We start from the raw sequence: 14864 nt of genomic DNA, 5'->3' as shown, positions 1-14864 counted from the left end.
TGTAGAAAGCACAAGTAAAATACCTCAAAAAAATCAAAGTAACATCTGAAAGATTAATCTGAAAAGCAAAATAACAGCACCTACTTGGTACAATTACAGAAGACAGACTGAAGGAACACTTTTTTTTCCCCCCAGGATGGGTGAATACATTTACCAGCAGAATCTTGTAACCAGTTCAAAATGAGAGCTCCCCACTCTCCTCTGTGTTAACTTCTGCATCTCTGTAAACTCCTGTTCAGTTTTGGTTTCCCTTCCTTTCTCTCTCTCCCCTTATGGTTTTCTTTGATATTCCCACTGTTTAATGCACTTTCTAGCTGTGACCATGCAAATCGAAGGCTATGAACAGATGATCATAAATTATTAAATTACAACAGCCTATTTGCAGCTAATGTCAAATGAGTTGCATTAACTGTGAACTCACAAACTTTACAGTTTTGATGTAAAACACAGGATTTGAAAACACTTTCATGTTTCAAATGTTTAACATTAAAACTCAAGAGCTGCAATTTAAAACAAATACAACAAATAATTAAAAAGTTGGGGTACATCCTCTCCCCCTTGTTTCTCAACTCCAATAAACACAGATCTTCATCAAGAGAGAGGCTGATTGTCTATCTGCATATTCACACAATAAAATACACTCTGTAGTGCAACTATCTGTCAATTTTTTATCATTTATTGTGATTGATACCTATTAACTGGAACTTATATAAAATGTAGGAAGGAGAGCTTTTCCTTCTCCATGTATTACTTTCTGCATTTTGTCAATTTTTCTGCTATTCTCCATCACTTTTATTGGACTTGATGCAAAAAAAGCAGAAGAGAGAAACTGTTTTTTGAAAAACAGAATACTTGCTTGGAAAAAAAAAAAACCCTAAGAGTGGCATTTAAAGTAATCTTAATATTTAAAAATCATCTCACCTTTCTGGGTGATTAGACTCCTTAAATAAATGCTGCCATATTCTTTTCATGCAAACTGAGTTCAATACAACCACAGCCTCTCCAGTAAATTCAGGACAACACACTTTGTATTTTGTTTGAGAGTTTCAGGTAGAGCAGAAAGGTTTTTCTTGCCTGATTACCCTTTCACTACCTACAGGTGTACATCAGGGACAGGCATGACTTGCCTCTAACCTGCAGTCCTTCCCTTCTTGCTTAGCACAGGGATCAGCATTGTCATCTAGATGTCCACAAAATGCCTTCAACAACAGCAACAGACAGGAACTGACTGCCCTGAGAATTTGATATGAAAAGGCAAAGACCTCTCAAACTGCACAAAGTAAGGCTTTATTCCAGTATTAAAGCCACAGGAAGGGCAGCTTAGATACAGTCTAACAAGTTAAAGACAGACCATAACTTTCTTTCTTTTTCCTTTTCCTTCTCATTTCTTTCTTTTCTTATTGGAGAGGTAGCCAGTGTGATGCCATGCTAATGAGAGTTTCCAGGCACACAATGAGGGTCATGACCCACTTATTCCTGATCACCTATTAATATCAACTTTATCAAGAGAAATATTCCCTCAGATGAAACAAAAAGCTCCCTCAGGGAGCAACCAGGCCAAATTTGTGCTTGGACCCTGAACACCTTGTAGCCTTAAAGAAGAAAAGGTTGAGGAAAACCTTGTGTGCTCCTTGGGGTGCACAGAGCATCACCATTAAATCAGGAGACTCCTTCCTGCCCTCTCCTTCATGCCTAGCCTGAAGTCTCTTTTCAGAGAGGAAATGGAGACTTACTGGTGAACACCCAGAGTATCTCCACCTGCACTCTGCACAGCAGCATGGGATAACAGAGCCTCAGTTACACCAAAATGGATGCTGGCAGAAACTACAGGGATTTTTGCCATTTTCTGCCACCTTTTGTGCTGCCCTCCCCACATCCCCCTCTTTGCACCTAAGGCAGATGTGGCTGGATCAAACTGATCTGACCTGCCCCACCTCCTCCTCACTGGGATTGGAGCCATTCACAATGAACAAGGCCATGGGGAAGAAATGACACCACATCCATAAAACCAGACAATATTCCCAACCAAGCCAGGAGGTGGCACAGGGTTAGTATTTCACTTTGCTGCTGGGCTTATGAAGCCCAGCTCTGCTCCTGAATTTCTCAGGGCATCAGTTGTCATGGATGCTTCTGAAAGGAAGAAGCCACCATTCCCACAAGGCAGCTGAAACACATTTAGCCAAAATGCATTGGTATGTCCAAACTTAAGCTCTGAACTTTATTCAGAGAATGTGCTCTACAGCTGGGAGGTGTGGAGGGCACTGCTTATTTCCATTCAGACTGACAAAGCCACAAAAGAAGTCTGAGTGAAGGGAGAGATCTCTGCTGAGGAAAAGAATGACAAGCCTATTTCCATGTTTAAGACTGCAAAGCTTCTCAAATGGTTATAGTGAGAGACCTGTGCCCTATGGCACAGTGAAGAATTGAGTTTCAGATCACAAAAATCTATAAAAATGCATATTTGAACTAAACTGGTACTGACTCAGCACCAAAATAGCCTGAGGATTACACCTGCATACTTAAATTAATTTTCAAGTGCCTCTTTTGCTATGCAGGGTATTTTATGTTACAGTTGTAGCGTACTTATATAACCCACTCGAAATGTATTTCCCCTTGTTTGGAGTAACAGCCCTTTGGAGAAGTCTCAGAAAGTCCAATTTGGAAAGCAATTAAAGGCAAGAGCCTTCCCCACATCTTGCTTCCTGAGTACCCCCCAGAATACCTGCTGAGCTCAGATCAAGCAGGTCTCTGCTGATTACAGAGCACAGGTTGAAACGTACTGAGCTGTTAATAAATGGAGCCTTATATGAAGCCTTTCCAAGTCTTGAGCAGTGAGCATTCTCCATGGCTCACTGGGAAGGGCTCTCCCTGGACCTCAGTGACAGTGGAGTAGCTCTGTGCTCAGTGTGGCACCCAGGGGAACAGCAGGCACAAAAGCAGGGAGGGCAGGCCCCAGTGCCCAGCCCATTTCTGTCCCGAGGGATGTTAAACACAGTGTTACCATTCCTGGCAAATGCACCTTCCTGATCAGCAACCCAGCAATTGTAGCTCTATCCCCCTCCTTCCCACACACACCAGCCCTTTGCTGCCCTCACTGCTCTCTGCTGCAATTCAAGCTTTTTACTTCTTGTCCTAAACATCATGGAGATCAGTACCAGACTGCTCCCTTCCTCACTGAAGGCTCTTGGAAGCTCCCTCAAAGTCTCTTTGTCATGTGAAACACAGTTATTTCAATCAGTACTCCACAGCAGGTTTTCTGAGCCTCTAATCATTCTCACTGCCTTCCTCTGGATTCTCTCCAGCTGACCCAAATCTTTCATAAAGAATTTAGTACAGCAGTCCACCTACAGCCACTTCAAGCCTGAACCAGGCATAAGGGTGACTTCTAATGTCCTGTAGGACATCAGTGCTACATAATCTGACACTGGGCTATGTTTGGGCACATGCTATGAACTGTTTAGGATCTTTTATTGCAATGAACCTGGAACCACCTTTCTATGAAAAGGGGAGCAGTATGTGTATACTGTGTACAGTACCAAAGACAACATTCTCACATTAGCAAACGACATAATTCACGTTACTGGGGGGCAAGTACACTCCCTGTCCTGGGATCAGCAGCACCAGCCATTATCTCTCAGTCAGGAGATGTACAGTTACTGCATGTACAGTCCAAGAGTCACAGCAGCCAACTCTCAGCATCCTCAAACGCCTTTCTCAAGGAGCTTTCACCAGACCATTCTGCTTGTCTGACAGGCCAGGTATTTCATCTGTTTTTTCCTGAGATAAAGCTTCCTGACTGTGGTCAAACAGTACCTATGAACCACTTAAAAAGATAAAGATAAAATGGCTCTGAACCAGCCCAAATTAGTGATATCAGAAAAGGTCTCTTCCCTCCTGTGACAATAATTTTACATAGAGTTTAAGGACAACTGGCTGCACTTCTCCAGCTTAAGGTTTGCTGTTTAAGAGGCCATGAAAGTCCTGTAACCTAAAACTACATGACAAAAAGTCTGCCCTCTGTACTTACCCTTCTCTTTGGTACTCCTCATCCAAGTTTGGCAAAAGCTGGGACCCAGCCACAGACAGATCAAGTGCAGCTAAAGGTAGATCTCGATAAGCAAAATTAACAAGCTGCACAGGAGCAATGCTTTTGGTCTCTTCTTCCACTTGTTGGGAAATGATCTCAACTTCTGAAACACTGCCTTCAATTGTGGGCCTGGAAATGTAATAAACACACATACACACAGAAAGAAATAGAAATGAACAAGCAAGTAAAAGGCAGTTAGAGACAAGAACTTCATGGAATCCTAAAGAGCCAACAACTTAAAAGGCCTCTGCAACGTCATTGAGGAGGTGTTGTCATTAAAGAGGAAGATCAAATCTCTCCAAACTTCAGTAGATCTCACTGTAATCAACAGAAACCTCACACAGGAGAGCAACTTTCACTCTGCTGAATCTGCTTCAGAAGCACTAAATAGAAATGGCTGTGTATAAACAAATAGAGAAAAAATGCACGAGCCCAAAAGGAAAATATTTATGCAAAACAGAAAGAAGGCATGTTAACTATGCCAAGTAAAAACTCACTGCTTTTCAAGTTAGATTGGTGAGCAGTGAATAGCCAGGCTTTTTAATTACTATATACAAACCAACTGTGAGCTACTAGGTGCAGTCAGACCCCTCTTCCAGCAGATTTGAATACTGATTCAAACAGTTTGGAAAGATGGCAGCTTTGTTACACTCACCTAAAAAGGATCATTCTGTCACAAGTTATTTCAAAATAGTACTGAAAGGGAACAGTGATTCAGGAGAATTCTGGCCTCCTCCGTAAAGATTATCTTAAGTAACCTTATGTACAGCTTCTAAATCTGATCAGGTATTCTTACAGCAGCCCACTCTAAATAATGGGAACTCCATGCAGCTAAAAACAGTCTGACAATGTGTATGTCTCCCACATTTAGAACAAGATACTACTTCTGCAGGAATTTCATCTGTTAGCATTAGTGCATGCAAGGATGACTTGGCTTATTCCAAGGATGTGCAAGCACAAACTTTTCCAGCTTTCATCTAGGGGAGCCTGGTAACTTTGGAAGAAATCTCAGGGTACTGTCAGAGGTTTACAGCAGGTGTAAAGATACTCTTTTTCTACAGGGATATGGTTAAAAAGTTCTTAGCACGCTGTATTATTTGACTGCAAAAATTGCATTTTATTTTAAAGAAGCTTATTAAAATCTTCCAGCAATTTAAGCAACCTGGTTAGCAGTTCCTTTTTTTCCCCCAAAAATAAGAGGCTACTTTAGAAGATCACTTAACTGGTACATCTTGTATAAGGATATCATTTAGGGATGTGGGTGAAGGAACTAAAGTTCTATGTTGAAAGTTTCCACTGATCTGAGTCTTACCATTAGACTAATTCTTTCAGATGGAAGACATTAGTCTTGAATTAAAAGGAACTAGCTGCTGCCAGAATTACCAAGAAAGTAAAATGCTGTTATATGTAGAGTATTTGGCAGGGAAAGGCTGCAGCTGTGTCATACTGTGGCAGAAAAAGAAGGTAAAAGGAAGTACTATCGAATTACCTAAAAGCTTTCATTTTATTCATGTCTAACTAATAATGGAAAGTAATGAGATTCCTTAATTTCCAACAGAACTGTATTCTTCTGTCAACAAGAATCTTCTGATTCTGAAATCAGAAACCCAGAGGTAAAAGCTAATTTTAGCAAGAATTTTCTTTCCCCTTTAATGCCATGCTGTGGACATGTACCTTTGTGAGTCCGAGCTGGTTCAGTTTTGCATGAAAGAGCATGCAATGATCCAATTTCCAGTAGTATAAAAGAAACTGGAAATAGGTTGGTGCAACCTTCCCTCCCCCAACAGTACTGAGTTTCTGTATTCTTAGACAAGACTATATGACAAATAAAGCCTGATCTGATTGAAAAGAAAACCAAACAGATCTGAAAATAACATAACATACTTGTTTTCAGCCACTGCTGTTAGTAATGCACATCAGATCTGCTTACAGCATCATCCATGTAGTTCCTGCTAACTCACAATCTTTAGACAAATACAAAACCTCCAGGATGTCACATCATTGTCCTCCAGGTAGGAGCCTGTTCCCTTTCATTGAAAGTCATTTGTATCACATGGTACTTACTGAGGATTGGTCATGTTGGAAGATGCAACCAAATCAGCAGTGGCTCCAATGTTTAACTACTTCCAGCTGCTCTGCATTAAGGTTCTAGCTTTGCAAGATTAGGTCTCTGTGAGAAGCAAAACAAGGTTATCTGAAACACAGCTGAAAGAAATCCAAAGGGCTACACTGACTTCTGTTGTCATGTTGCAAATGTGATTAATAGGTTAGTTCCCCCCCATGATTCTTTTATAAGTATTTTTATTCCAGGTTAATTCCTCCATATTATGGAAGCTGTAAAGTTACAGTGCATTTACTTTTACACACTGACACATATATAATTCCATAAGAACACAGGTCTTGTTTCAATCCACTAAATTGTTGAAAAAATAACCAAGATCAGAGGGGGAAGGGGATTTTGAGAGAAAGCTCACAGCTTCAGGAGGGTAAATTCTATTGGAAGACAATTTTTTACATGCTCTAGACATAAACATTAATATTGTCAATGAAGTTTGGGGGTTTGCTCTCCATTTTCCAGTTGGAACTGTTCCTGGCTCACTTTGCTATCTTAGGAAGTCTCTTCCAGAACTTAAATCATGCCATCAAACATTCTAGACAGGCTGTTATCAGGATAGTATTCTGATCAACCAAACCCAGTAACACATTTGGAAAAGGCAAAATCTCCACTTGTCCTGTACCTGGAGCAATGCATGGCCACCAGAGAAAAAGAGGACAAGCCTGTGAGAATGAAACCTACTGATACACAGGTTTTGGAAGCAGGAAAAACAAGGAATACCACACAACAAACAAAAGCTCTTAAAAATCATGAGAGACCTTGTGAAGCTATTGTGAAGATTAGATGCTACAGAATTTTTTAAAGCAACATAAAAACAGACTCTAATTTTGATTAAAGAGAAATAAATATTGGCAAATTGGAATTACTTACAATAACACCAATGATCATGAAAAATGCTCTTATACTAAACTTTACCCTAGAGTCACTTACAGGCTGAATTGTTAGTCAAGTATTTACAGTGGAGACATACAAATGTAGCTACATTAAGATGCTTAACAATCACTTCATACAAAAAAGAAAAACTGAACTTACATCTTTTGTAGAGCCATTTCCAAGGCTTTATTTCATGTTTTGTAATTTTACAAAAATGCAAAATGTAGCCAATGCATTTTCACGTTTTCCAGATAATGTGCCTGGAAAAGATGCAAGAAAAAAAGTTCTACACTGTGATCACCCTCCTCAGGTAGATAAGTAAGCCAAAAACTTAACTTCATATGAAGAGGACAACTTTAAAACAAGACTACACATACTTTAAAAAGACACAAACCTTCCATTTATTTACAATCTTGTAATACTTCTAAAGACAGAGTAAGAAGGAAATGTTTTTCAGATAAAGCTTTGCTAACACAGAAGAAACTTGATTTCGTATCCATTCAAGTATCAATGGGAATCTATTCCTTGGTCTTTGTACACCTTAAATTATTTCATTTACTATACCCCCTAAGGCAGCAAAATACTAAAACATTTGCCTAAATTTATGAATATTTCAATCACACAGAGCTTTCTGATGCAGACTCTTGCACCTACCAGCACAGCAGAACTACAAGACTCAGACTTGTTTCACAATGTTAGCTCCCTAATATCTCTCTTTCAGTTGACATTTTTACAACACAAAACAACCCCAAACAATTCTGAATGAAAAATCTAACCCAAATCAGTTCTTCTAAGCACTCAGCATGAGAAAATGGTCAAGGCATGAGATACTGTGCACCTGTCTTCTGAGAGTCAGAAAACTGAGAATCCTGCTCTAACTGCATTTGCAGGCCTGGAGAGCAAAAAGTACATGGGGATCCAGCTGATTTAGGAAATGGGAATAAGACTGATGGAAACTGGCCTCAGAGGACAGACAGGCAAATGTACATGTGGAAGCTTCTTAACCCAGCAGAACCTCACCATTTGTTCAGGAGACACAGCACAGTGCTGGTAACCCCAATCTCATATCCAAATAGGACTTAGAAAAGAAAGCAGTGACACAAACTGTACCTCTAGATTGTAAGAAATCTTATTTTTTAGATTAATCCTAAGATTCTGGGGAATGGACCAGGACACAAACATGAAATATTTGTCCCTCCCTCCTCTTGCTTTCCCAAAGCTGGAGCACATTTGCAGTTAAACAGAAGAGTGTTTTCCAGCTCAGAACTGTGTTTCCAGCTCGGCATGTAACTTTGAGATTGTCTTTCAGCCATTGGCCTTCAACCTTAAGACTCTTCCTCAAGCTATCAAATTTAATTTTCTTCAGATCCTGGGCCTCACGGATTCTGGAGTATCCTCTGGTTTTCTAGAGAACGTAATGTCAGTGAAAATACAAAAGATTCACAACACTACAATAAGAATGGCAGAAAGTACAGAGAAAAATCTCATAAGAAATTGTTGGCATCTCTTGAAGCTGAGGATTTCAATGCATCTTGCCAATTACAACTCTGGGAGGCCCATAAATATTATGTTTCTAGCTAGGAAGGAGAGTAAGAAGTAAGTTCTTTAGACCAATTCTGGTTTTCACATAATTAACAGTACAGAATCAAAAGAAACCTAACTAGACTGGTACCAAATCCAGTTATTAGACAAATCGAAACAAACATCTGGCACCAAAGATTTCATTCTAAGAACCAACTGAATCACAAATATATTTGTGAGAAATATCTGTTTTTATCACTCCTGGAAAGTATTATGGGCACCCTTCCAGACCAAATGCAATAAATTCATGTGAATTTATGGCTTTGCTGTGCAGGGGACCCGGCTGGGGGCAGAGGCAGCAGCCCCAGGCAGCCCAGCCCCTCCTGCCCGAGCGGCAGCGCTGCAGGCAGAGCCGGCCCGGGCCGGGCCGAAGGAGCAGCTCCTGGGCAGGGAGCAGAGTCCAGCTCCAGCCCGGGGATCGCTCCGTGGGCCGGGACAGCCACAGGGAGAGACGGGACCGAGCTCCTGGAGCCCTCCTGCAACACAGAGTGCCAAACGTGAGTAACTGCTGGGGAAATTCCTGATGGATTAGCTGATCTAGGGAATTCGGGAGACAAGGCAGGAAATGCAGTAAGAAGACAAAAGAGATGTAATAGGTTGTGTATATGTATCTATCTCCTAAATGGATTACTGTGATTCATGCTTCTTTCCAGGCTTTATGCAAGCAACAGAAAGAAGTATCTTAACATATACTGGTATTCTGCAAAAACATTTTTTTTACCATCCACTTCACCTCATCTGTCTGTTTGTAACTTCCTTTAAAAAATTCACATTTCAGAGCAACATAAACAACTTGAAACTTCCACAAGAAATTTATTTGCAACTGACTTGTGCTTAAAGACAGCAGGGATCAGCAGGGAAATTGTATTCTTTTAAACTTATCTCCTGCTTGCATTCCTACAGGATTTTCCTGTAGGCAAAGTGGAATGACATTGCTCTTCTCCCTGCCAACAAAGAGCAACTTTGGGGTATTCCATCCATCACCTGAGTGAAAATTTTCCCATGCAGCCCTTTCCCCGCCCAATATACTCAATGTTCAGTAGACAAAAATGCCTCATCTCTCATAGTCTCCTCTGATGGAATTACTAACAGGTCCAGAGTTTCTGGCTTTTTTCCCCACTTTGCAGAATTGAGAGTAGGCAGCACACAGCACTTGCTGAGCTGCCACGTGAGCACAGGCAATGCCCAACCCCTGAGAGCTCAGCAATTCTGCTTGTTCCGTGGTTTTCCAGGTGAGATGGTGCAGCAGGAGCAGTGTCCAGAGTGTAACAGAAACAGTTCAGAAGGGAATTCTGACAGAAAGGAAAGAATTGTCCCACTAGTTCCTAGTGCAAGCTTTCAAGCAGTGTAAAAGCCAGAAACGTTCAGTGCACTAAATGACTGACATCTCGTGTGTACCAAGAGGACAGTGCAATCTGATGGGAACCATGTAAGTTTGCAACTGGTAGCCCAGCTTCAAACGTGTGGGATCACAGCTCTTCACCCTCTTAAGCAATGAAGGGAGTTGGAGCCCAACCCCTGAGCTCTTTCTGAGGCAACATCTTCAAAATGCTTCCAAGTGCTGTCCTTGCCTTGCAAGCCCTTCAGCTCTGCTCTGTGCACCCTCACTATCCATGCCAGTGCTCCCAAGGCTCCTGTCAGGTGCTTTTGGGCTGTTCCCCCTCCTGTGCAGGGCCCTGGCAAACACCTGCCCCCAGCTCCCACTGTGCAGGCTCTGGGTCATGCCCTGCACTGGAGCAAAGGTTCTGCTGCTGGCCTTGCCCAGCCACATCCTGCCCCAGTTCATTTGTTAATGTTTACATCGATCTTCTATTGTCAGTCACCACACCTTGGCAGGAGCTTGCTAACAGGAGATAAAATCTCGCTGAAACAACAAAAAGCATAGAACAGAGTTTGGAAAGTGTATGCTAAAGCGTAGCACATGGCATACATACACTAAGCTAAAACAAAAAACAAAACTCCAATAGCATACTTAAAAAAAATAAAAATCTATACTCTACTGGTGCATGAAAACCATGGCTTTTAGCATTGATTCAAGCACAGTCTTACAAAACACGTGTCACAATGTAGTGGGCCCAATTGGGGGTGGGGAGTAGGAAGATTATTTAATTTAAGCCTTTTGCACCAAAGTCCCTACTAACTTGTACCCTATTCAGCTGAGCTGAAGTCAAGACATGATTCAGAGCTGTTTGCTGCACTTGCTCATGTTCTGAGGCGTAGCATCATGAATCTGTAAGCTCCTGTACAAAATTCAGATGCTAACTGAAGCATCCAAGTTTGTGCCCTTACAAAGTAGCTACAAAACCAAATTCTGACATGTTCTTGTAATAAGTCCCCTAATAGCAGCTTAGACAGCTGGACAGGCTCAGAGTTTGCATTCAAAGGAAATGCCACAGGCCCCACTCAAGGAGACACTGCTGTTGCTGCAAGGTGGAGTTTTGTGCTCTCACCAGCTCCATCTCCTTCCTCTGCCCACAGCACATCCATCAAAGAAAAAAAAAAAAGGCAGGATGGCTTCCCTGATACAGGTCATAGTACAGCTCAAAAATAGCTGTGCCAGCAAAAGTGAGAGTGCAGGGCAAGGCACTGTGCACAGCCAAAGAAACAAAGCACACAAAGCAGAAAGACTTTAGATCAGAAATAGTCCAAGATGATGTGCAGAGCCCTGGCCATTGGCAATATCCAGCTGGAGCAAACATGCAGCATAAAATCACTGAAGAGACTCAGGCAGGGGTGCAGAGGAGGAACAGGGCTGCTCTGGGGGTTTTTCTCCTTTTGTGTCACTCTGGAGCTTTTTACTCTGAATCTAGTCCACATGAAGAAACAGAATTTTGCTTCCTTTGTGCAAACAAGTTACATTCTTATCTCAGTCTAGAGATTGAAAGCCTGATCCACTTTGAAGCCTAAATGCCAATGATGGATACTCGTGTGCCAGCTGGGCAATCCCAGAGATGTCAGGAGCTATTCAAAAAAACAGGAAGAAAAGGAATAATCTGAAATAAGAGTAAGAAGAGTAGGGGACACACCTAAACAGACATTACCCGCGATGCTTTCAAAGTGAAACTGCAAGAGTGATTTACACATTGAGCCCTTGGGAATTAGCCAAGCCAGGTTTTTTGGTGATTAACACCATGGATATCGTCCTGAGCATCACCACAAACCGGATGTGATCACTCATTGCCACTACTGCAAGCTGCATTTCTCCAAGAACTGAAATTCCCAGGCCCCCTGGGATCACAACTGGTTTTGTCCTGAGAATTTTAATTGGCTCCAATCATCTGCATTTAGAAAGTTGAATTGGTCACATATGCCAAAACTGTTCCCTTCAGGAATCCAGCAACTTGTATGTCTGAAGGGGGAAAACTGACAAAATTGCCAGCATGGTTCCAGCACTTCCTTGCTTTACTTTGGGTTAAATAAAATTGGTTCTTCTTTTTCCCCCAACAGGAAAAATCACAGGCTATGAGATTAAAAAAATTTCTTTTGATTAAACTGACCTTCCAAAATGCTTTATGTAAGACAAGAATTCGATGAGGTATTAGATTTGTCAAAAAATTATGAATGCAGAGATGCCACACAGAAAACAAAAAGCAAATTAACTTCCTTAATCTTTAACATTCCTATGCAGTGTCCAAAAGAAAAGAGGCACAAGAGAAGGAGCTTTTTATTTCAAGGAAGAAGGGACATTTGAATTTTGCATATTTTTCATGGAGGGATTGACAGCAAAGTTTTTAAATACATAAATACACCACATTAAAAAAAGAAAAAAAAAAAAAAAAGGAAAAACTCCTCCATTGCAGGAAAGGTATTTAGATTGGGAAAAAAAAAAAAAAAAAAAAGTCAGGCATTCACAAATTAGGAAATGGCAGATTTGCACTTGCTCATGCAGTAATAATTCTATTCCCTTGTGGAATCAACCTCTATGCTGAAATTAAGCAGAACACTGTTCAAGGAAAAAAAAAACCAGCATGTAATTATGTAACTAAAAACCCTCATTAATCCTAAGTGGACTCTCACTTTCTAGAGAGAAGTCTAGATGGGCCAAAAGAGAGAAAAATTATCTTGTGCACAGTTAATAATCTCATCACAAATGCAACAAGATCATTGGCTGAATCCTGAACATTTCAGTACTGCAAATCTGGAGTACAGAACAAATAAGAGTAGCTGGAACCAAGGCTTTAGAGGAGAATTAATCCAAAACAGATCTGAGGAGAGCCCAGTCAAGCCCAGCCTCTTCCAAGGAGCTTGCAGGTGTGCAGCACATGGCACTTCCAGACCAAAAGAAACAGGAGGAGCTGCTCTATTTTGGAAGGTTACAAAAAGACTCCACTCATGCTTCTTCCTTGTGCTCTCTCTCTCTTCACATGGAAGCTGGGGAGGAGGCAGGGATTGTGCAGCAGGTCTCCAGACAGGTTCTGTGACCTGCAACTGCTCCAGCATCAATAGACTTTAACACAAGAGCTGCCCACAGCTCCTCTGGGCTCTCATTCAGTTCGTGCTGCACGGTGCACACTGGCACTGCTGGAATTCATGGCGCTCACACACCCCCAACATCCTCCAGAAAAGGCACAGGTCTGGCAGGCACTGCAGCAACTCACAGTGCTGCTAGTTCAGAAGATGCCATGGGGCAAAGAAAAGGTGCTCTCTGCACTGAGGGCCTTCTGCTTGAGGAAGTTTAATACTAAGGCAAATACTGAGAGCAGTATGGATCTCAAAGATGTGCAAAACTTGTCCATCCATAAAGGCTTTCCTAATAGCAAGCTTGCTCTTAGCTCCTCAATACATAAAAGGCATTCCTTCAGCCAGATTATTCATTTGATCTCTTTCTCTGGAGTAATTCCAAGCATGCCATTTCCCTTTCCATTTTACAAACTGCTTGTATTTAGCTGTAATAAATTGGTGATCCTCACAGTTATCTATAGTTCCTGCATGTGGTAGAAAAAAATCCCCACAGGGATTTCCCATGGGGAAAAAGAACACCACAGGGCTCTTGAGGCCAGAGAACAGCCACATAGCTAAAAGGTCCCTTCACAGATTTGTCTGGCCTTCCCATGTGGGCCTCCTGAGAAAGGGAGAGCCCTAAGCAGGCTGTTCCCCAGCAGGACTGGGCACAGGGCTCCCAGCACTTCCCTGTGCCCCTGAGCATCCCCTGCTCTGCCCACAGCTGCAGCTGGGGGACTCAGGCTGGAATGGGAGGGTAAACCTGCACACAGAGAGCAGCACCTGGGCCAGCCAGGGCTCCAGGGAGATGGAGGAGTCCTGTGCTCAGCACAGCACAGGGATGGAAGGGGCACCGTGGATGCTGCTCTGGGCTCAGCCCTGGCAGCTCAGGAGCAGTTTGCATTTGAAATGTGCCACTGCACTTGCTGATAGGAAGGAGCCTGGCATCAACAGCTCCACTGGACTGAAAACATCTGACTTTGTCTGCTCTGGGAAACTAAATGGACTCAGCATATAGTCCAATGATCATTTGGACAAATTTCATAACACAGGCGCTCCCCCCACAAACCATGACTTTTTATGTTGCAAATTCTGTTTCTCAAAACAAAGAAACAAACAAACCCCCTCAAACAAAACAACACATCCACACCCCCCCATCTGAACCCCAAAGTTGGGTTTATATTTCCTTGGCTAAAAACAACTGCATTTCTGGGAATGCCACTAACCTAGTCAAGCTGCATTAAACCAAACTGTTACTACTGGAAACAAATCAAGTACCAATTTAGTTTCAAAGCAGTTTGGTTTGCTTTGTCTGTCAAGAGTCAACCCTTGGATGTTGTTTTTAGTTCTCTTTTTCCCACTCCCTGGAAGTGCAGTGAAAAGCCAAAAACCAGAAAACCTGCAGCCACAACTTTTTGTTTTCAAGCCAAGAAAGATCAGTCTAGCTGCTCTCTAGAATAGTGTAGAAAAAAATATGTACCCTTTTGAACATGCCAGAATTAATGTTTTTAGGTCTATTTAGAGACCTGGCAGGTCATCTCTGACTAGATTTGAGTTTATCACAGATGAACCTAATTTTTGCAGCCCATTGATGGCTTTTGAGGGAAGAACATAAGTCCATTTGAATCCAACAGCAAATTTTATTTGGACAGAGCTGGAAATTCACCCAGGCTTTTAACAGCAGCAGAATAACACAAATCCTTGAGACACCCTGAGTAAGAGGTGTGTGTCAGTTCAGGGCAATCTGTCTTAGTCACCAGTGTCTGT

General features: G+C 41.9%; 1 protein-coding gene across 3 annotated transcripts in view; it reads right to left on the bottom strand.

Moving 5' to 3' along the window:
• The window catches only part of TMEM266 (transmembrane protein 266), an 84718-nt gene that overhangs the window by 50354 nt on the left and 19500 nt on the right, over window positions 1–14864 (bottom strand). For 2 of the 3 annotated variants that reach the window (XM_071441767.1, XM_071441768.1), the window contains exons 2-4: window positions 7236–7336; window positions 6152–6257; window positions 4028–4216 (exon numbers count right to left, since the gene is read on the bottom strand). In XM_071441767.1, coding sequence (XP_071297868.1) covers window positions 4028–4216; window positions 6152–6165 — 203 coding nt within the window. In that variant the 5' untranslated portion in view covers window positions 6166–6257; window positions 7236–7336. The remainder of the gene's footprint in view (window positions 1–4027; window positions 4217–6151; window positions 6258–7235; window positions 7337–14864) is intronic. The other variant, XM_071441769.1, reaches the window with a different exon arrangement.

This window comes from Agelaius tricolor, unplaced genomic scaffold (assembly GCF_023055355.1).
Source record: "Agelaius tricolor isolate 1412-34295 unplaced genomic scaffold, bAgeTri1.0.p SCAF_16, whole genome shotgun sequence".
NCBI lineage: Eukaryota > Metazoa > Chordata > Aves > Passeriformes > Icteridae > Agelaius > Agelaius tricolor.
This window is presented reverse-complemented; position numbering and strand designations above follow the sequence as displayed.